Source organism: Xenopus laevis, chromosome 1L, assembly GCF_017654675.1.
Source record: "Xenopus laevis strain J_2021 chromosome 1L, Xenopus_laevis_v10.1, whole genome shotgun sequence".
NCBI classification, from domain to species: domain Eukaryota; kingdom Metazoa; phylum Chordata; class Amphibia; order Anura; family Pipidae; genus Xenopus; species Xenopus laevis.
The window spans coordinates 168612441-168635889 of NC_054371.1; the positions used below are offsets into that span (position 1 = coordinate 168612441).

The 23449-nt window shown below is 36.7% G+C and overlaps 1 protein-coding gene across 1 annotated transcript in view; it reads left to right on the forward strand.

Annotated features, from left to right (window-relative positions):
* Positions 1-23449, forward strand: part of tango2.L (transport and golgi organization 2 homolog L homeolog) — a 49535-nt gene that overhangs the window by 21462 nt on the left and 4624 nt on the right. The window contains 5 exon segments of the mRNA NM_001090225.1: positions 14492-14559; positions 18536-18689; positions 21081-21185; positions 22397-22908; positions 22936-23358. Of these exon segments, the coding sequence (NP_001083694.1) occupies positions 14492-14559; positions 18536-18689; positions 21081-21185; positions 22397-22517 (448 nt within the window). The 3' untranslated portion in view covers positions 22518-22908; positions 22936-23358.

Sequence of the window (23449 nt, forward strand, 5' to 3'; positions counted from 1 at the left end):
TAATACTAACTTAACATATAATTCTCCACTAAGTAATGCAAATTTCAAAAGTAAAAGTAGTAACCTACGTTGTATGCTGGCAAATGCACGAAGTTTGTCATGTAAAATGGGAGACCTAGAATTAATTGCATGCTCTAAAAATTATGATATAATTGGTATCACTGAGACCTGGTGGGATGAAACATGTGATTGGACTGTGAATTTAAATGGTTACACCCTTTTTAGGAGGGACAGAGGGATTAAAAAGGGGGGAGGAGTGTGTTTGTATTTAATGCCTGAATTAAAGCCATGCGCTCAAGAAATAACCATAGCTGGCACTGGTGAGGGAGTGGAATCCCTCTGGGTAGAGATTTGGACTGGGCAAAAGGTTACAAAGAGAATTATCATTGGTGTATGTTATAAACCACCTCGTATAAGTGACAAGTATGAAGCCCAGCTACTCTTGCAGATACAAGCGGCTTCATAGCTGGGTCAAGTTGTTGTTATGGGTGACTTCAATTATCCAGACTTGACTGGGGTAATGGGGTTGCCAAGACAGAAAAAGCTAGTAGGTTTGTATATATGCTGAATGGCAACTTTTTATTCCAGCTCGTTCAAGAACCTACTAGGAACCTTGTAATAACTAATAATACTTTTTAAATATGTTAATAGTAAAAAAATGAAGCAGGAAGTGTGGGACCTTTAATATCAGAGGGGGTCAGCTGGTTGATGAAAACAAACAAAGAGCGCAGATTCTGAACACATATTTTTCATCTGTCTACACAAATGAGGAACCAGTTAATGAAGGTTTCCTTCTTGATAGTCCCAATTCTAGTAATACAAGTAATGATGCATGGTTCACACATGAGGAAATTCAAAAGAGACTAGAACATGTTAAAATAAACAAAGTCCGGGGCCAGATGGTATTCATGCCAGGGTACTAAGCAAACTTAGCTCTGTGATTGCCAAACTTCTTTACTTGATTTTTCAGGATTCATTGAGATCTGGCATAGTGCCGAGAGACTGGCGAATTGCTAATGTGGTGCCGCTATTAAAAAAGGGATCCCGTAATCAGCCTCAAAACTGTAGGCCAGTTAGTCTGACGTCAGTGGTAGGAAAGCTTTTCAAAGGGTTAATAAAGGTTAAGATACTGGACTTCATAGCAAATCATAATACTATGAGTTTGTGCCATCATGGTTTTATGCGTAATAGATCTTGCCAGACTAACTTAATTTCTTTTTATGAGAAGGTAAGTAGAGACCTTGATTCTGGGATGGCAGTGGATGTGATTTACTTACACTTTGCTAAAGCATTTGATACATTGTCACATAGAAGGTTACTGGTTAAATTAAGGAATGTTGGCCTGGAACATAGTATTTGTACCTAGATATAGAACTGGCTAAAAGATAGACTACAAAGAGTGGTGGTAAATGGAACATTTTCTAATTGGACCAGTGTTGTTAGTGGAGTACCGCAGGGCTTTGTACTAGGTCCCTTGCTTTTCAACTTGTTTATTAATGACCTGGAGGTGGGCATTGAAAGGACTGTTTCTATTTTTGCAGATGATACTAAATTGTGCAGAACTATAGGTTCCATGCAGGATGCTGCCACTTTGCAGAGTGATTTGTGTAAGTTGGAAAACTGGGCAGCAAACTGGAAAATGAGGTTCAATGTTGATAAATGCAAGGTTATGCACTTTGGCAAAAATAATATAAATGCAAGTTATACACTAAATGGCAGTGTGTTGGGAGTTTGCTTAAATGAGAAGGATCTAGGGGTTTTTGTAGATAACAAGTTGTCTAATTCTGGGCAGTGTCATTCTGTGGCTACTAAAGCAAATAAAGTTCTGTTTTGCATAAAAAAGTGCATTAACTCAAGGGATGAAAACATAATTATGCCTCTTTATAGGTCTCTGGTAATGCCTCATCTGGACTATACAGTGCAGTTTTGGACTCCTTAAGAGGGATATAAATGAGCTAGAGAGAGTGCAGAGATGTGCAAATAAACTGGGTAGTGGGATGGAAGTCTTAAATTATGAGGGTAGACTGTCAAGGTTGGGGTTGTTTTCTCTGGAAAAAAGACGCTTGTGAAGGGATATGATTACACTTTACATTAGAGGACATTATAGACAAATAGCAGGGGACCTTTTTACCCATAAAGTGGATCACCACACCAGAGGCCACCCCTTCAGACTAGAAGAAAAGAACTTTCATTTGAAGCAACGTAGGTGGTTCTTTACAGTGAGGATAGTGAGGTTGTGGAATGCACATCCGGGTGATGTTGTGATGGCTGATTCAGTTAATGCCTTTTAAGAGTGGCTTAGATGACTTCTTGGACAGACATAATATCAAAGGCTATTGTGATACTAAACTCTATAGCTATTATAGATATGGGTATATAGAATTTATATGAAAGTAGGGAGGGGTGTGTGTGTGTGGATGCTGGGTTTTCATTTATAGGGGTTGAACTTGATGGACTTTGTCTTTTTTCAACCCAATTTAACTATGTAACTATACATGAAATATTACATTACATACAAATAACTAAAACAAGAGGTGAAGAGGGTCCTGTCCAAAAGAGCTTTCAATCTAATCTTATATATGTATAGTTACAATGTTTGTCCTACTTATGTGTACTTTTCTGTTTTGTAAAAAGGTACAGCTATGCATAACCTAGCGCTATATATATAGGGTTAGTCATACATACATCCGACTACAAATAAAATAGAAATATTTCATTGCCAGACAGAAAAAGTGGAGAGTACACTGTGGTGGACTCCTATAATTAAGTTCTAGCTTACATCATTTAGCTCTTGGGATTGTGCCTTGTACTTTTATGAAATACAAAGTACAGAATTTTTTTCATTGGAAATATGTAAAAAGCCTTGTTATTGAGAAATATTCCAAAAAGGAATATAAAAAAAGAAAAAGGCTAATTATGTTTGTTTCCAGAGTTTACTCAAAAGGCTTTTAAAGATTTATTCTGATTTCTATGAGCCATGCCTGACGGTTTGTTTGACACAGGCTAGCTTTGAAATGATTGATAGGGCAATGTGAGAAGTGACATACTTTTGATATACTGGGTTCTTTTATTTTTCAGTAAGATTATTAAAATAGAAATGATTGGTTTTGAGCAAACCTCTGCAAATTATCTTCCTGACACAGTTATTTGTAGGAATATGTTACCTTGGCAACTATTTTCTCTAAGGTTTCAGAAAGGTTACAAAAAAGTTATTTAATGTTTCCCAGAACTAGTCAGGGTATTGTAATGTATCTAGAGGGGGAGTGACAAGAATGCTGAGATGGCTACATGATGCCTTGATCCTTTACTCAAAATATTTTATCTAATTTTTTCCTGTTTTCTTCATTTTCGATACATGCTCCATCTAGTAATATGGCAGAACCTGTTAAACAGGTTAATATTTTGTGGGATGGGTATTAGTATTTCATTGGAAAAATGTAGCTCCAAATTCTCACATAGCAGAAGCTATTAAAGAAAAAATATACCCTCCCTTTTTTGTAACTATGTAACTATGTTTCCCAGGTTCCCCCAGTCATGTGACTTGTGCTCTGACTTCAGTCACTCTTTACTGCTGAAGTACAAGTTGAAGTGATTTCACCCCCCCCTTTCCTCCAGCAGTCCATCAGCAGAACAATGGTAACCAGATAACCCATCCCATCCCATAAAAAGCAGGGGAATGTCACATCCCAAAATCCAATCAATGCAGGTGAATGTGCTCTCTCAATCTCCAGTATACACCCCTACCACAGGAGTAAAATGGAATGGAATGGAATGTAAAACTACATTTTAGTATAATGTATACAATAGAATTCCAAGGCAACTTCCAGGCTGACAAGGGTGGGTCGGTGGTAGTTTTAAACACCACCGACTACATCTTGGAAGCAACTCGTCAATTATCAGATACTAATACATATTTGAAATTATCTGAAAATCCCACAAAACAATTTCAATCTGAATGACACGATTTGGTAAAATGGGGTGTCTCCCTGGGGGTTGTGGATGTAAAAGATATACCTTTTTTAATTCAAGATTTTCCAATTACTCCAATATTTCACCATCTTCCAAAAATACATAAATCCCCCACAAACCCCCAGGGAAGACCAATAGTGTTAAGTATTGGATCTTTGAGTGAAGGCTTATCTATTTGGGTTGATAAATGTTTTCAGCCTATTGTAGTAAGTTTAAAGTCATACATTAAAGACACTGGTCATCTTTTGTTAACTTTGAAGGACATGCCATGGCTTAGTCACTACAGTTGGGTTGCCATGGATGTTCAATCATTGTATTCATCAATACCACACTCCAAAGGTTTAGAGGCAGTGAATTTTATGCTACAGGATTCACATTTATATTCTGCAGACTGTGTTCTATTTCTGATTTCGGCACTTGATTTCCTGTTAACACACAATAATTTTTATTTCAATGGATCATATTATCTCCAAAGATGTGGGGCCGCGATGGGCGCTGCCTTCTCACCATCCTATGCTAACCTTTACATGGGGTGGTGGGAGCGCACCCACATCTTTGGAGATAAAAATATATGTAGCGACTGTATCATTTGGTACGGTCGCTACATTGATGATCTGCTATTTATTTGGAGTGGTCAAACTGATGCCCTAAATACCTTTATAGAAAATCTCAATATTAATTCTCTAAATTTGAAATTTACTTCAAGCCATAATACAGACAGTATTGAATTTTTAGATGTTAAACTAATGGGAATATCCCCAACTGGAAAAATTGAAACAAAAGTTTATACAAAACCAGTTACAGGCAATACCATCCTTAGGGCAGACAGTTGCCATCCCAGACATTACAAAATGAGTATTCCCTTTAGCCAATTTTTGCGATATAGACGTAATTCTTCTACTATGGAAATTTTTGAAGAACAATCTGCAATACTCAAAAAAAATTGGCAGAAAGGGGCTATCCGATTGAGGTGATCAATTCAGCATATCAAAAGGCACGTAGCAGGAACAGTCTCCTCTCAGGAACAAAATGCAATAAGGAGTTAAAAAACACTCAAAACACACATAAAAAAACCAAAACTATTTATTTTTGTACGGAGTATAGTGCTGAATTTGATGATATATGTAAGGCAATATGTAAGCATATTCCTATTATTTTCAATGACCCTATTCTGAAAAACTCTCTGAAATTGGTTTCAAGAAGATCACCCACAATTGGTAGAACCAATTTGGTTTCCAGTTCTCCTGTGGTTTTATCTTTACTGAAATATCTCCAACGGAGGTCACTGTGGTGAATGCCTATATATAGTCCATTCTATGTCTGTTCCTTTCAGGCTTATGATTAAGGGCCTGTAGCCCGAAACGCATCAAGTGTGATGCTGTGTGTGCCGATGACTATCGTTTAATAAAGATTTTGGATTTTAACTACTAACGGTGTGCGAAAAACTCCATTTCCTTTTTCCTACAACTTCCAGTTAGTCTTATCCTGAACTGCCTTTGCGTGTCCTTCCATCCGCTATAATGAAAAGTCGCCTGCGTTAAAGCACACGCGGTGCTTCGTTTTCCTCGTGAGGCGACTTCGGAAAACGAAGTGCCGCGTGTGCTTTAGTGCAGGTGACTTTTCATTATAGCGGATGGGAGGACACGCAAAGGCAGTTCGAGGAGAATGTCGCCCAGAAGAAGAGGCGATTAGTCGCCAGGCGACAAAATTTCCCCGAATCTCCTTGTGTGGGCTAACCCTAAAGAGATACTGTCATGGGAAAACATGTTTTTTTTCTCAAAACCCATCACTTAATAGTGGTGCTACAGCAGACCTCTGCACTGAAATCTGTTTTTCAAAAGAGCAAACTTTTTTTTTATATTTAATTTTGAAATCTGACATGGGGCTAGACATATTGTGAGTTCCAGTCTTATGACTTGTGCTCTTATAATCTTCAGTCATTCTTTACTGCTGTACTACAAGTTTGAGTGACATCACCCCTCCCTCTCCCCCAGCAGCCTAACAACAGAACAATGGAAAGTTAAACAGATAGCAGCTCCCTAACACAAGATAACAGCTCCTTGGTAGATATAAGAACAGCAAAATTTATGCCCCACTGCGACACCTTCAGTTACATTGAGTAGGAGAAACAACAGCCTGCCAGGAAGCAGTTCCATCCTAAAGTCATGGCTCTTTCTGAAAGCACATGATCAGGCAAAATGACCTGAGATGGCTCCTACACACCAATATTTCAACTAAAAAAATAGACTTGTTGGTTCAGGAATTATGACAGAATCCCTTTAAAGGCAGCTGTTAGAATTGATACAATAGTTACTTATACTCCAGAGATGCTGCTGAGAAATGTATCAACTAATGTAGCAAATTGTAACAGTTTAGAGTCTGCACCTGAATTACTAAACTCAGACTCAGAGACACCAGAGACAGGAACATTAAACTTCAATCAAGGAAAAACTAAAAAAATAGAAAGCAACGGAAAAAGTCTTTATTTTTGGTGAACAATCTGAGAACAACTGAACTAAAAAAAAATTTGGAAGGTGAACAACCACTTTAAATGTATGACAACATTCAACCACCTTTGCGAGACAAGACATTTTTCATAAACTTCCATTTGTCTTGTATGTTGCTCTAACCTATATATACCCTAGCTGATTTGTAGCTGTGCACTGCCTCTTACTCATAAAACCACAGATAAAGAAGTGGAATCATTTGCCAAGCGGGTGTTGTTGTTTAAGCTAGTTAAATGCTTCTAATGAATTCTGCTTTGGGTTTCTGGCACTTCGGAGCAAGTTACGACCATCTCATAAAATGCCTCACACAGGCTGTAAACTATTCACAAACGTGGAGACATTTTTAATCTTTGATTTTTAGCTGTAGAATAAAAAAAATGACTCGTGTCTAAGTTGTCATGTTCATTATTTATCATTAGTACCCTAGGTATAGCCATATAACAATATAGTCCGAGTCATAATTTATTATTGATTCTTAATCATTTCCTGTAAAGGCTGTGTGTTGGAACATCACAACATGGGTCTTATATAAGAATTGTGCAGTATAGCAGTGTATTTACTAAAGTGAAAATTTTCTCCTTGTCTAACTCCACAAAAGTTTGTATTAATTTTATTAGGAAACAGGCCGTCAAAATTGCACCATAAAACAATGACAAATGTGGGATATTGGCACTGAAAATATGATAAGAAGAAGCTGGTGGCTGTTGTAATATTCATGGTAGTGAATGCCAGCTCAGACCTAGCAAAATTACTTTTTGGCAAAAAATGCATTGACAGTCACTCTTGATATAGTGGTGTATTTTTAAAGCTTTATAGTGACGTAATTACACCTGACAAAAAAACTTAAATCTTCATGACTATAAAGTCACTATACGTAAACTAGTATATTTAAAACAAAAAACCCTTGCTTTAAATTGTATTAAAATCACCCTCAAAATATGATCCCACATAAGAATAATCAAGGTTGTTCAATTAATTAGACTCACAGCAATTACAATCAGTGTACAATTCCAATCTATTGACCTGTGTATATCTCAATTAATACACTTGAATTAAAAAGGAGAACATTTCATGAACTTAATTCATGATTCACAATACTTAATAACCCCAATTAACTAACTACTCTATATACACTGGATAGATTGGAAGTGACGTGCTCTCAACATAATCACAACTTTATCACAGTGACTTAATTCATGGTGTCTTGAAAAAAACTGTGTTAATCAGTATCTAGGTGCAAACCTATAATGTAATGTGACACGTGCTTAAAGGAGAAGAAAAGTCTGTTAGCACTTGGGGGTGCCAAATGTTAGGCATCCCCAAGTGATTGTATTGACGTACCTGAAACCCTGGGAAAGTGCTCCTATTGGCAGAAAACTGAACTGGCCCGGGGTTATGCCTCACGAGGAAACTTCGGACGACATCGGAAAACGAAGTGCCGCGTGTGCTTTAGCGCAGTCGACTTTTCATTATACCAGATGGGAAGACATGCGAAGGCAGTTCGGGGAGATTGTTGCCCAGAAGAAGAGGCGATTAGTTGCCAGGCGAATCTCCCCGAATCTGCCTGTGTGTCACAAGCCTAAGAAGAATTAGGCCATTTATGCAAGAATTAAGTGCAAAAATATTCATATTGTTAAGAAACTAGGAACAATACAGGGTTAGAAAGGTAATTTCACAGAACATGGCCCGCCAACTGCTTTTGACTGATTGCTTTCTTTTATATGTATTTTTATTTACATTTTATGCTAATTACAGCACAGAAAGTTTACCAACCTTAAAATTATCTTTCCACATGGTGATGTAGAATATTACTGCTTTATTTACAGCTCTTACAATTTAAGGTTTTTTTTGGACTCATTTGGACTATTTTAAAATATGAAACTACACAGTGTTTTTTTTTTTTTTATTTAAATATTTTTAATTATTTTTTATTTATTTCAATAAACACATCAAGCATAACATCTTAATGATAATATCAACAGTTGCAGAGCAATTTTATTTCAGATGGGAAGGAAAGACAAAAGTATAATGGGGTATGGGACGGAAGAGAAGGGGAGGTAAAAAAAAAAAGAGGAGGGGGAATTAATAAATAATTATACAAAAAGTAAAAACTATTTAGTAAGAAAATAATTCTTAGCGAACAAATATTTAGGATGTATGAGTTTAGCGGAGCTCACCGTCAGTCATGCGGTCTCCCCATGTGGATCGCTGCTCTCGCGGGACCCAGCCACTTCTTCAGGAAGTGCCACACGGGCACGAAACGCGTTAGTTTTTGCACATACCCACTGCCATGTATCTCGTACTGTGTGTTTGAATAAAGCCACATTTTTCAAAAAGCGATTCTGCATGATACTTGGATCAGCGCCAGATAGCGGGTTTCATCTCAATACAATTAAGAAAATAATGTTTGGCTTAAAAGAGGTGCTAATTGTTGGTTGGTACCTTGAAGATGATCCATCTAATCCATCTGGTAGAACATTTTTGAAAATTGTGTGGCCATATATGTGGATCGCTCTTCCGCTCTTCAAAACAAAACAGTTCTTGTACTTGCCACTCACCGGTAGTCGGGGGTACGGAGATTTCCATTGTAAAGGGATTAATGTTTTTCCAGTGTTTAAGAAAAAAATATTAATCCCTTTACACTGGAAATCTCCGTACCCCCCGACTACCTGTTTTTTTAAAATAGGTTGGATGATGTGACAAAGGTTTCCTTTATGGAATGTTGTGGACTGCAATAATTTACCTAAAATGTGTGTATGGTTCTTGATAATGTGCTCCCAAACTGTGCAGGTTATTAGAAGTCACGTCAGAGTTCAGAAAGCTGTATTAATGTGCATCATGAAACGCCTCTGTTTCAGTAATGCTTAGATCATTCCCACAGAATGTACTCTAGGTAAATTTAGCTGATGCTAACTTCATTTTCAGGATATCTTTGAGCTTTGACATTCTGCATCTTATAGGGCAATATATAGTGTTATATAGTGTTAAAAGGGAGGCATAATAGTAGAACAGGAACTTTAATGGAGCCTGGAATAGTATGAAATGATGGCACACTTAGAGCATGAGATTGTTTGCCTAGGAGGTAATGTTCAGCACATTACATTTCTGCTGATGGAATATCATTTATCCCATAAAGTCAATTGGCTTCTTTGATTTCACCTTATTAGAAAGGTGGCTGAAAACTGCCATCAGTAGGGGCCTTCTGATTTCACCTTGCATTCTGCAAAGGCTAACATTGTAATGAATCGTTCTCGTAGGCTGTTTCCCAATATAACACTGTAGTTTGGCCCTTGGCCTTCTATTAATAACCTAAACTATACACAAAAAATATAGGCAAGTGTCTCTCATCATATTCTAAGAGTTCATTCTTACTGCTAACTATACTTGAAAACAGAGAGCACACATATATATATATATATATATATATATATATATACAGTATATATATCTATATATCTATATATCTATATCTATCTATCTATATATATATATAGAAAGGGATGCCAGCACTCCTTTTTGGTTCAATAGAAGCGTTGGTGTTGAGGTGGGTAAGAAAAGACGTGCTTTTAAGGCTTTCAAGTTAGCTGGTACAGCCGAAACATTTATAAGGTACAAGGAGGCCAATAAATCATGCAAGGAAGCTATAAGACAAGCTAAAATTGCTATAGAAAAGGATATTGCAGCTAGCAGTAAAAAAAAAACAAAATTATTTTTTAAATATGTTAATAGTAAAAAAATGAAGCAGGAAGGGGTGGGACCCTTACTATCAGAGGGGGTCAGCTGGTTGATGAAAACAAAATAAAAGCGCAGATTCTGAATTTTTCATCTGTCTACACAAATGAGGAACCAGTAAGTGAAGGTTTCCTTCTTAACAGTCCCAATTCTAGTAATACAACTAATGATGCATGGTTCACACATGAAGAAATTCAAAAGAGACTAGAACATGTTAAGATTAACAAAGGTCCAGGGCCAGATGGTATTCATCCCAGGGTAATTAGCGAGCTTAGCTCTGTGATTGCCAAACCTCTTTACTTAATTTTTCAGGATTCATTGAGATCTGGCATAGTGCCGAGAGACTGGCGAATTGCTAATGTGGTGCCTCTATTCAAAAAAGGATCCCGTTCTCCGCCTCAAAACTATAGGCCAGTTAGTCTGACGTCAGTGGTAGGAAAGCTTTTCGAAGGGTTAATTAAGGATAAGATACTGGACTTCATAGCAAATCATAATACTATGAGTTTGTGCCAGGATGGTTTTATGCATAATAGATCTTGCCAGACTAACTTAATTTCTTTTTATGAGAATGTAAGTAGAGACCTTGATTCTGCGATGGCAGTGGATGTGATTTACTTAGACTTTGCTAAAGCATTTGATACAGTGCCACACAAAAGGTTACTGGTTAAATTAAGGAATGTTGGCCTGGAACATAGTATTTGTACCTAGATAGAGAACTGGCTAAAAGATAGACTACAAAGAGTGGTGGTAAATGGAACATTTTCTAATTGGACCAGTGTTGTTAGTGGAGTACCGCAGGGCTCTGTACTAGGTCCCTTGCTTTTCAACTTGTTTATTAATGACCTGGAGGTGGGCATTGAAAGTACTGTTTCTATTTTTGCAGATGATACTAAATTGTGCAGACCTATAGGTTCCATGCAGGATGCTGCCACTTTGCAGAGTGATTTGTCTAAACTGGAAAACTGGGCAGCAAACTGGAAAATGAGGTTCAATGTTGATAAATGCAAGGTTATGCACTTTGGCAAAAATAATATAAATGCAGGTTATACACTAAATGGCAGTGTGTTGGGAGTTTCCTTAAATGAGAAGGATCTAGGGGTCTTTGTAGATAACACGTTGTCTAATTCTGGGCAGTGTCATTCTGTGGCTACTAAAGCAAATAAAGTTCTGTCTTGCATAAAAAAGGGCATGAAAACATAATTATGCCTCTTTATAGGTCCCTGGTAAGGCCTCATCTGGAGTATGCAGTGCAGTTTTGGGCTCCAGTCCATAAGAGGGATATAAATGAGCTGGAGAGAGTGCAGAGACATGCAACTAAATTGGTTAGAGGGACGGAAGACTTAAATTATGAGGGTAGACTGTCAAGGTTGGGGTTGTTTTCTCTGGAAAAAAGGCGCTTGCGAGGGGACATGATTACACTTCACAAGTACATTAGAGGACATTATAGACAAATGGCAGGGGACCTTTTTACCCATAAAGTGGATCACCGTACCAGAGGCCACCCCTTTAGACTAGAAGAAAAGAACTTTCATTTGAAGCAACGTAGGGGGTTCTTCACAGTCAGGACAGTGAGGTTGTGGAATGCACTGCCGGGTGATGTTGTGATGGCTGATTCAGTTAATGCCTTTAAGAATGGCTTGGATGATTTTTTGGACAGACATAATATCAAAGGCTATTCTGATACTAAGCTCTATAGTTAGTATAGGTATGGGTATATAGAATTTAATTAAAAGTAGGGATGGGTGTATGTATGGATGCTGGGTTTTCATCTGGAGGGGTTGAACTTGATGGACTTTGTCTTTTTTCAACCCAATTTAACTATGTAACTCACGGAAAAATAAATAAATATGCCTGGGTGCGCGATCATTAAATAGATTATACAAAACAAAAAAAGGATCAGCACTCACAGGTCTTAGAAAAACAAATAAAATATCGACGAAAGTTTCGGCCCTTCCAGAGCCTTTCTCAAAGTACCGAACAGATTGTAAAAGTTGTTTAAATACACATACTGGCGGGCAAAACAGCAAGGTTATGTGTCTGCGTCGTCATATGGTAAGCGACTATCATTTAAATAACACTCTGCCTATTGCAGTATATAGTCCATGAAATGTTAAAATGTACCCATATATACTTTAAACAAAATAATTCCTAAAAGTATATAGTAGTATATAATAGTAATTGAAGTTAAAAAAAAACAACATGTAACATTATTATCTCTGATAGCTAGTAACATTGTATCGTTCACTTAAAAGATCACTCTGCAAGAGAACTCTGTGACCTGTATTACAAAGATGTAAAAAATTAGAAAAAGATCTAATAAAATGGCTCATGGGTATTCATCTCCCGGTCATGCAATTGTCTACTCATCATAAAATCTTTGTTGCCCAACTAAACATCACATATCTTAAGTACACTGTACCCATTAATACTACCCAAGTTCTCAGGTGTTCGCTCTAATATTGTGAAAATTAATATAAAGTTATAATTATAATGATGTACCACTAGGGGCCAGTGTGATAGACTCGCACTATGGTTGCAATCGTTCATCCCCATTATATACTAAATTATGATAAACCATTGTAGATAAACCCAATATGTGCATAATCAATTAGTACATTTATATGTGGAGCTACAACTATAATTTTACTCAGTGTGCATAAACAATATAATTATAGTGCTGAATACTCTTACTTGTTTGTACTCAGTTTAAATACATATCTAGCAGTTCATAATGTCTACAACACCCAATGTATATATATATATATAGCGTCCATGTTGGGCCGGCACTACTCGTAAAAAAGGTGTTTGGTGCCTGGGTGCTATCAGCAAAGTAAGTAAGATATCCTGAAAAGAGGTGAGCACTCACAGGTCTTCAAGGGATACTGTCATGGGAAAAAAATTTTTTTCAAAATAAATCAGTTAATAGTGCTGCTCCAGAAGAATTCTGCACTGAAATCCTTTTCTCAAAAGAGCAAACAGATTTTTTTTATATTCAATTTTGAAACCCGACATGGGGCTAGATATATTGTCAATTTCCCAGCTGCCCCAAGTCATGTGACCTGTGCTCTGATAAACTTCAATCACTCTTTACTGCATTACTGCAAATTGGAGTGATATCACACCCTCCCTTTTACCCCCCAGCAGCCAAACAGAAGAACAATGGGAAGGTAACCAGATAACAGCTCCCTAACACAAGATAACAGCTGCCTGGTAGATCTAAGAACAGCACTCAATAGTAAAAACCCATGTCCCACTGAGACACATTCAGTTACATTGAGAAGGGAAAAACAGCTGCCTGCCAGAAAGCATTTCTCTCCTAAAGTGCAGGCACAAGTCACATGACCAGCGGCAGCTGGGAAATTGACAAAATATCTAGCCCCATGTCAGATTTCAAAATTGAATATAAAAAAATCTGTTTGCTCTTTTGAGAAATGGATTTCAGTGCAGAATTCTGCTGGCGCAGCACTATTAACTGATGCGTTTTGAAAAAAACATGTTTTCCGATGACAGGATCCCTTTAGGCTGCAAAAAATCGGTGAAATTAATTGAAAATAAATAACTGAGGTTTCGGCTAATCCTATAGCCTTTGAGAAAGTTTTTTGCATCTTAAGACCTGTGAGTGCTCGCCTCTTTCTAGGATATATATATGACTTACCGTTTAAAAATACTGTTGTCACTATTAAAGATATTCTTTGTCTTCAGCACAGGGGACCTATCAGTTGAATGCTAGTAAAGAAAATATATGACTTATGATGTCCAGCCTGGGGATCTACATCTCTAATTAGAAAAGCGTTGTTCTCGACATGTTCAGAAAGTGTTCCAAATAGTGATGTTACATATATGGTTTTGCTTATGTTTAATTTGAAGTTCTTACAGCCAGAATGTAGTTATTTGAATAGTGGAACGCTATGATTATCAATGGGTCCCTTTGGATCAATCTGTCTTTCTATCATCTGTACATCAGGTCATTTGTTGGATTTGTGCTGAACAGTAGGGTATTTTGACCCCTTTAACCCATGCTGATCTGTTAGGACCTGTACATATGCTGGGCTTGGGTTATGGGTACATGTAATAAGAACATGTTCCTGTCATTTAATAAAAGTATGTCAGTATCACTTTAATGCTGAACTATTTGAGATCTGAATATGAATTATTTTGCATTTATGTCCTGTGTTCTCTGCTCTACCCTTTGAAAAATAGTTCCAGGAAGTTTAGAATATTAACCTTGAAATAACTTGTTCCAAATGGGCTGCTCCTAATAGTTTTGTATTATAATCAAGCAGCACAAAAGAGGATGTTATGTGTTATTATGGATCCAAAGGAGAACAAGAGCCTCTCATCTTAAATCCAGGTAAGCTACATTTATTATATATTGTGAGATTGTTGCAAATTAGGCACAAATAATTGCTTAGGACTATAATAGTAAAATAATATTTTGTATTCTGAAGTAGAAAAAGATATTTAAGGACAAGGAAAGGTAGATTTACTGGATAGTGGCCACATGTCAGGCACCGTTCCCTGAATCTAATCTTTAAAGGAGAAGGAAAGGCATCCTGCACTTGGGGGTGCCAAATGTTAGGCATTGTTAGGTTTTCCTGGGAAATTTGAAGCAAGATGAAGCCAGAAGAGGATCACTCCGTGGTGCTCACTGGTATAAGCAAGGGGCGGTGCAGTTTTCTGCTGATAGGAGCACCGGCCATGGGGTTTCAGGTAAGTCAATACAATCAATTGGGGGTGCCTAACATTTGGCACCCCCAAGTGCAGGATGCTTTGCCTTCTCCTTTAAGGGTTTTCTCTGAGCAGGTGTTTCTTTTAGCAAACAAAATGCACTAGCCTGGACAAAAAACAAGCAGGGTGCCGCACCACCATTTAAATTATTTTTCCCAGGTGTCAATTATGGACTTGACACTCAGGCTTGTGCAGAAGAACTGAATAAAAGATTCATTCTATTGTACATACCTGATGCCTGGGAATAAGGTAAGATAATGGTGTGGCACTCCCAGGGCTGGTGCACTTCATTAGCTCATTTGATTCACTATGGGGTGAATCCAACTTTCCTTGTCCTTTAACCCTTTCACCGACAGAAGAATTTTGCACTTTATTTTTCAAAATATAGAGCCACATATCAAAAACATATTTCATTTTATGTAATAATACTAATTTCTTAAGTCTTATTGTCTCACAAACACACTGGAACTAAATATGTATACTTTTATGGACACTATTGACTTATACAGGTCAAAATCTCCCATTTATCCCATATATCTAAAGCAAAGTTCCAAAAATCAATATACTTCAGATTTCATGGCTCCAAATTCCACTTTATGTCAGGAAACCATAGATATTTGGAATGTGTACAATTCCAAAATGAGTAAATATGTCTTTCTACTCTAAACCATAAATGCTTAAAACCCATTGGTGGCCAGCGTCACCTATACAAGTGAAAAAAAACAATTGGTGGCCAGGGGCCCCCCATAAAAGTTTAAAAAAACTTCACTGATGACCAGGCTCCCCCCTACAAGTTAAAAAAGCTTTTAGTAGCCAGGGTCCTCCATATCAGGTAAAAAAAACATAACGATCGAGAGCTGTGACAATTTGCTTGGAGTCACTCACCAAGGACTCATTAACGGAAATACATCTTTGGGCCTACTGTAAGGAGGGGAAATTGGAGAAATGAGAAATAACCAGTTGAAATTAAACAGGAGGGTGATTTGGAATGTTAGCAATTAAACCCTAACTAGTACATAAAAGCAAATATGAAAAAAATAATGTTCAATGATTGTTTGCCCCATCATTTACACTCAAGTTAATTTAAGTATACTACAGTAGAACCCCCATTATACTTTTTTCAGGGGACTAGAAAAAATTGGTATAAAATCGGAAATCAGAGAAATATATTATGTATTGTATATTGGTGGGACCACAAAAATGGTGTTAATTTGAGGTTACACTGTAATTATAGTATTATATGTAAGAAAAGTTTTAATCAAAATGTACTTGTATTAAAGTCACGATAACAATTATATTAAGGCTGTTCAAATTCAAAACCAAATGCTGAATTCTGTGCTCACACTTTTTATATTAAGCAGCAATATTGGAGGATGGCATGGACTAAGTTCATTGTGCCTCAGGGGATTTGCTCTGTCATCATTTATATTACCTGGTCACTCTTAATCAATTGTCCGACATCAAACTAAATCTTAACTCCGCAAATGCCAATTCTGTACTTTGAGCTCTGTGGCAGCGATCCCTAGGAGCCATGAGAAATTGCTATGACATACCTATATTCCTGCAGGCAAGAAGAGCTTGATAAGCAGATCTTATAGTCACTCTGCCTGCTGGTCAACATGTCAGTCATTTTAACATTTTATATAATCATGTTCACCTTTCAGTGCTGCTTGTGTATGTATTTCTCTGTCTTTTTATTAACTTAAATTCAATGCGACAAGTCATTTCTGTTTCTTGTGTATTGTGCACATGTAATAATTGGTCTCCAGCACTGAATGAGTTGTATTTTATATGGGCTCTTGGCAGCCTCCATAATGAAATCTGTTGCTTAGATAGTGTAAAAGTGATTTGTGTTTGAGCTCCAAATTATTGAAAATCTTTTGTTAAAAAACACCTCATAAAAGTATCTTGTGACTGCAGAAAGACAGAGCATTAACATAAATACAAGTTCATTCCAAAACAAAAATATTATTTCCCACGCAAAAGCGAAAGGATATCCAATATTTAGTATGGCTTTAGGGAGAAAGAGACTTTGTTTTACAAATACCAGCGCTCTGGTATTGATGCATATTCTACTACACCATGTCAGTAAGCGTATGGATTGTTCTGTATATATAATGATTATCTGCAGAACAGTTTTGCCTACAGGTACGTCATTGTTTATCTCATTGTAGGTCCCCATTTTCTTTCTGCTGATTCACTGCACATGCTCTTTCCAGCTTAATAATTTGTGACAACTCCTAAACTTAGCTTCTCAACAGCGGCCCAAACCTCACTTAGCATGTGCATGTCACAGACACTCCTAACAAAATCCGAACTAGGGAGTTCTAAATAATTACTATTATAGAGATACTGAAACTTTAGGGTGGTGCATTAATCTCAGTATATAAAATATGGTATTTCTAGCCATGTTTGTGTTTAGGATTTAGTTCTCCTTTAAGGTAGTGCTGTAGCTTAGCCCTTCATTTTAGAAAGAATAAACTGTGCCTTTCCAGTACAGAACTCTTTAAAGTTCTGGCGTTCCTTAATTGGAAGCCTCATTAGTCTATAATGATGTCCTGGTTATATTTGCTACATTCTAATGTAATCATTTATACTCTTTTGTTTCAGAGAGAAAACTTTAAGTCACAAAGTTTTGTAAATGCTTTCAGTCATAGGTGCCAACAAAATCATACATTGCAATAATAAATCAAACTCTACTGTAACACATCACAAACACCTTAAACTGCATGCCCACTCCAAACACATTTATTACTACCAGCTTTCAGAGGTATTTAGAATAGCATACAAACCACTGGCCTGATCATTATGAATATAAATCCTGAAGATATTATGGCCCTCTAAGTGGCACACAACTGAAGCAGACTGCATCCCACCAGGCCAATTACCTACTTTCAGTGCTCAAGGCTATTGAAGTTAATTTCATCATCACACAATGAGCAGCAAAATCTAGTCTACCCCTCTCAACAGGATATTTGTGTATCTTGTTTAATGACAACAAATTAACTTGGGAGTCATTGGATTGATATCCAATTTGGGTAAAAAATCTTACAAACACCTGTAAATGGATGGAACACGACTGACGACTCATGGATATTTTTCTGATCTTTGTTTATCAGTGACATCCCTAGACATTGCAGCACACACAGAACAGTTGTTAACCTGCTTCATTATAAAACAAAAAAGCCAAAATAAATTCACTTACATCACTTTTGTAATTGGTTAGTTGAGAAATTGCTTTTATGGAACATTGTAGTTAAAGGCCATGTTGTAAGAAACAAATAATTGTATGGAAAATACGGAGCCATCCAGTCATGAAACATCCTCAAGTGTCTTACTGAAACAGCAAATGTTGCAAAACTAAAGGCAGTGAATGCCAATTGCAAACTACATTTTTAAATTATGGTTTATAAAATATTAGTACCATAAATGAATACTATTCTATACAGGTGCCCCTGTTCTAAGGTTTGTATCAAGTTCAGAAACTTTCCTTACCAGTATACAAGCTTTTGCTTTGCTCTCATAGAAACAAAATGGTTGTTGTTCACACTCACAACTAAGGATCTTTTAAATGAAATAAATCTTCATTGGCTCTTCAGGTGTGTATGGCCTGAGCTGCAGCCTACTGGATACACCTTGGAAGAAACTTCAGCATGGAAAGAAACTGTTTGCTGACATCATCAGAAAGAGCCAGGACATTGCCAGAGACGATCTGGTGCAGGAACTCATTAAAGTGATGAATAATGAAGAGCAGTAAGAACAAAATGACCTACATTCCCCTCTCAAAGTGTTTAAGCAGTACATTTCTTTATTGGTCCCATGTGGCTTAATCTGTCCTTTTAGTTAGGGTTCCATTAAATCAAACTAAAAAACAGAACCTGCTTTACAGAAAAGTGAAGTGGAAATACAGTAACCGTTTTCAAAAATATTTGGATATAGTGGACTGGTACATTTTTCATCTAGACTAAGAATTCTGACAGATGTAGATATATATCAAGTAAGGCATTAGCCAACTTCATGCATAAGCAATTTTTAAATTACATTTTATGTTGGATGATTCAAATGAATTTTTAAGCATAAAGGTTTTCTGGAGCTGCCTATGTTACTTGAAGCTTCTTAATTGGGCCAAGCTTAAAACAAAAATAAAGAACAACAGTTCTTTAATAAACAACAGCAATAGGGCAATCAGAATGAAAAATGTGTCCATTAAGGTTTATTTATTTTTAAAAAAATAATGTAAAGATGTGTTCCAGGATGGTTTCCTGGCTTTTTAAATTGACGCAAGCCCTTCATTTAGTCACATTTGTTTGGTCCTGTAAAAGGCAGGGGATGTCAACCATAATTCTAATTATAAAACAAAAACAATAAAAATGAAATTATTGGCTAGATAATACTTAACATTTTAATTCAAATATTAAAGGCCACTGAAGAATGAATGTACAAAAGAAAAAAAATACAGTAGACAAAAATAAATAAAATAGTCCAAAATTCCATTCATACAAACCTCCCATTCCTAAATAGTTCATAATTTGCTCAACAGTTTCTCTTAACGCACAATATCAGTGGGGTAACTTGATGTTACTGGGCCCCAATATGTTCACATTGCTCTTTATTTAGGCCTTAATGGTCCCCCTATATCTCCTTGGCCCCCAGGTGCCTAACCATAGCTGCTTCAACATTCCATACACAAAATTGCTGTGGCTAAGACTGTCTTTACAGTTGTAGTTGTACAGGAGTTTTCTTGCTCTTAAGGTGGCCATACACGGGCAGATAAAGCTGCCGATATCGGTCATTTAGACCAATTTGACAGCTTATCTGCACGTGTATGGGGGCTTCCGACGGAAGGTTTGATCTTTACCCGACCGACCCGTCGGAGCCCCTTGGCGTATCGTAATTCGATCGTTCGACCATACGGCCAAATTTTCGAATTACCCCCGATGTAGCCATGCCGTTAATGGCATATTGGGGAAAGATCCGCTCGTTTGGCAATGTCCCCAATTGAGCGGATCTTTGAGTCTATGGCCAGCTTTAGAGTTGGACCTGACACCTGCTGATAAAACAATAGTCTAAATAGATCTAAATTCTAGGAACAATTAGTTATATGGTTAGGGAGATCTACCTAGGGACCCAGCACAAAGCCACTCTTATTATTTTTTATTGTATACAAATAGTACAGCACAATTAATTGATCTTTCTTTTTGTGAAGATGAGCTGCACTTTGAAGCACGCATAAACCATGCAGTGATATCAGTCTATAGAAAGTGGAGGATATTATGCCTCAGACTTTCAAGCTATATTTGAAACTATCAAGACAGCATAATATCTGCTGAGAATAAACTTAACAAGCAATTTTAGACCTCATTACTAAAGTATTCTTGCCTGAGTTAAGTAATTTATTGCTGCGTTACAGAATATAACAAAAATTACTTTTTTATGTGCTCTGAGCTCCCCCATGTGGCATACTTGATGTACATATTGCTAGTGTCTACACATGTATAGAGAGGTTGTCATTTATTTACATTTGTTGTTTTGTGCCAGTGTGTGGGTTCATCACTGGGCCACTATTGGTACTAAATAAAGAACACTGTCAAATAAAGCTCATCAGCATATGAACAACATTGACCATAAAACAGATATTCTTAAAAAATGCTGTTTTGGGTGGGTGCCTATTTTCCCCTGAATACTGTAAAATTGCTTCCTTCAATAGGAAGTAGTCATAGAGACAAGGTACATACCTAGTTCTTAACCAATATTTGGGTTGCAAAGGTGATTCTCGCAATTCTTCTGGGCTCCCTTAGAACAAGGGAATGTAAAATATAGTATAATGCCATCATTCAAAATTAAATTGTATGGTCATTGTATTATTTTGTACTTCACTTATTCAAAATTAAACTGTTATTGTATTACTTTGTACTTAACTGCGTAAGCAGCCATTCAGCACATAGTTTGTATCTCTGGCATCACAGGGTTTGAGCTAAACAAAACAAGGATAGATTAAAATGCTGGCTATGAGGTTTTTATGGGTTTTTATAAACATTTCCTTCAGTCAGTTGAAGCTATCTAATATTTGATACTTATAAAGGGGTGTAATGTATATTTGTAAGTTTAAATGTATATTTTCTAATGCCTAGATCTGTTTTGCAGGCAGTTGCCAGACCCAGCTATAGAAGAACAGGGCAAGGAGTTTGTTCGTCCCATCCTTAGTAGCTACAGCGCAGTATGTGTACGTTGCAATGGCTATGGAACAAGGTATGTTGAAGACTGACTGAAAGGTTAAACTAGGAGAGAGGTCTGTTTGTATGTGTAGTAATTTGTTGGCTCCGGAGCAAAACTCAGAATACCTTCCAAAAATACCCACACCCATTACAGAAGGTATTTTGCTTTGAAAGCACTCTCATGGTGTGTTCAACATTTGGTTTTGTGTTTGCTCAGTTTTTTTTATATGGTCCAGTTATGCAAATATTAAAAGATATTTAATTAATATTAGCATTTACTGTGTTCATTTTTATATTTCATACTTTTGGGCTGATTTATCAAAAATTCAGTTAGCATTCTTCTCGGTTTGAAAAAAACATGGGGAAAAATGTGGATGCAAAAAAAAAAGCGAGTATTTTGTGAAAACTCAAAAGTCATTAGTAGAAGCTTGGCAAGTAAAAGCTGGCAAGGTTGTATAGAAGGTAATGGGAATATTCTCAAACAACTTTATGCATTTATGTATTTTCCCATTTTATGAAAACATTCAAGATTTTCAGCCTCATTGAAAATAAATATTGTGATGATTTTTTTTTCTCATGAACTTAAATTTTGATAAATCTGCCCCTAAGTGTCGCCATACATTACCTTTTTACCAATACCTTTATTCTCTTTGTTCTATGTCCACATATAAATTTTTCCAACTAAATGTCCTATATATATGCCCATAGTGTTTCATCTCCCATGTCAGCCATTACTGTGCTTTTTGTGTCAGAAATTCCCTGAAACTCAGTAGAAATGAGTAGATAGATAGATAGATAGATAGATAGATAGATAGATAGATAGATAGATAGTTTGATGTTTTGTTCATCTCATGACTACCATCGTTGTAGTCTCTAGAGAAAAGTAGACCGAGATCACTCCCATTTTACAGGTATGGGATCCGTTATCTGGAAACCAAAGCTCAGGATTACAGAAAGGCAGTCTCCCACAGACTCCATTTTATCCAAATAATCCAAATTTTTAAAAATTATTTCCTTTTTCTCTGTAGTAATAAAACACTAGCTTGCACTTGATCCAAACTGGGTTTATTTAATGTTTCAGTTCTTTTAAGACTTAGGTATGGTGATCCAATTTATGCAGATACCTTTTTCGGAAAACCCCAGGTCCTGAGCATTCTGGATAACAGGTTGCATACCTGTATTACATTTGCCATTTTCTATTTAATCTTACATAATACAACCATGTTTTTTATCTTTTCGTTTTAGGACCAACACCATTGTTCTTATTGATGGCGAGGGACAGGTGACATTCACAGAACGCACAATGTTAAACAGTGACATCACTCAGTGGAAAACCAGTGTTTACCAGTTTGAGCTGCAACGTTAGCTCTTCTCTATATGCACATTTATTTTTAAACTCAGATGCACTGAACTCTGGGAAACCAGAGAAGCCTAAAAGCTAAACCAAGAGTGAGCCATTTGTCAGCAGCACATATACACACACAAAAACCAATACCACTTTTATATCAGACCAACAAGAAGAAAAGCTCAAATGAAAATTATTAAAGCACACTTTCTGTTTTATAATTCACTCCTTCAAATTTGAATGTACTGTATATTAGTTTTATATTGACTAATCAAGTTTATCAAGGGAATGCAAACTGTTAGGAGACATGAATATTAGTTTGTGTTTGTATGTGAAAGATTTCAGGCTACAGGTGTTTTTTTATACCTTTCAGATAGTGTCCTTTTCTAGTACATTCAGAATGGAAACAAATACCAGGAAAATTTAAAGGTCCCCCTCCACCTTGAATATAGTCAGCTGATGAATTAAACACTCCCAGTAGTGTTTGTTTTGGGCTTCATTTCTTTCCACCCTATAAAACATTACCATATTTAAGTTCCCTCCGACTTGTTGAAATTCTACATGCATTCCTGGTGATATGTAATTATCTCAGTGTACCTGCTAACTGAAGCACATTGGTAAAATCTATAAAATGGTATTATAAAAATGCCTTTACTATTACCAACACATGCATATGCAAGAGAACTGGGATTTGGACAGTTTTTGGACACTTATGATTTTATTTGGACAGTTTTCCATTTTAGAAGTTTCTACATCATACTTTGATAAATAAGCTCCAAAATTAAGGTACCACACTCATGAACTGAGTAGGGATGGGCGAATTTGACTCGTTCTGTTCCGCCAAAAATTCGCCGGCGGTGAAATGTCGCTGATGCCCATTAAAGTTTTTTTTTTTTTTGACGCACGACGCCATACAAGTCTATGGCCGTCATTTTTGAGGCGAAACAAGGCAA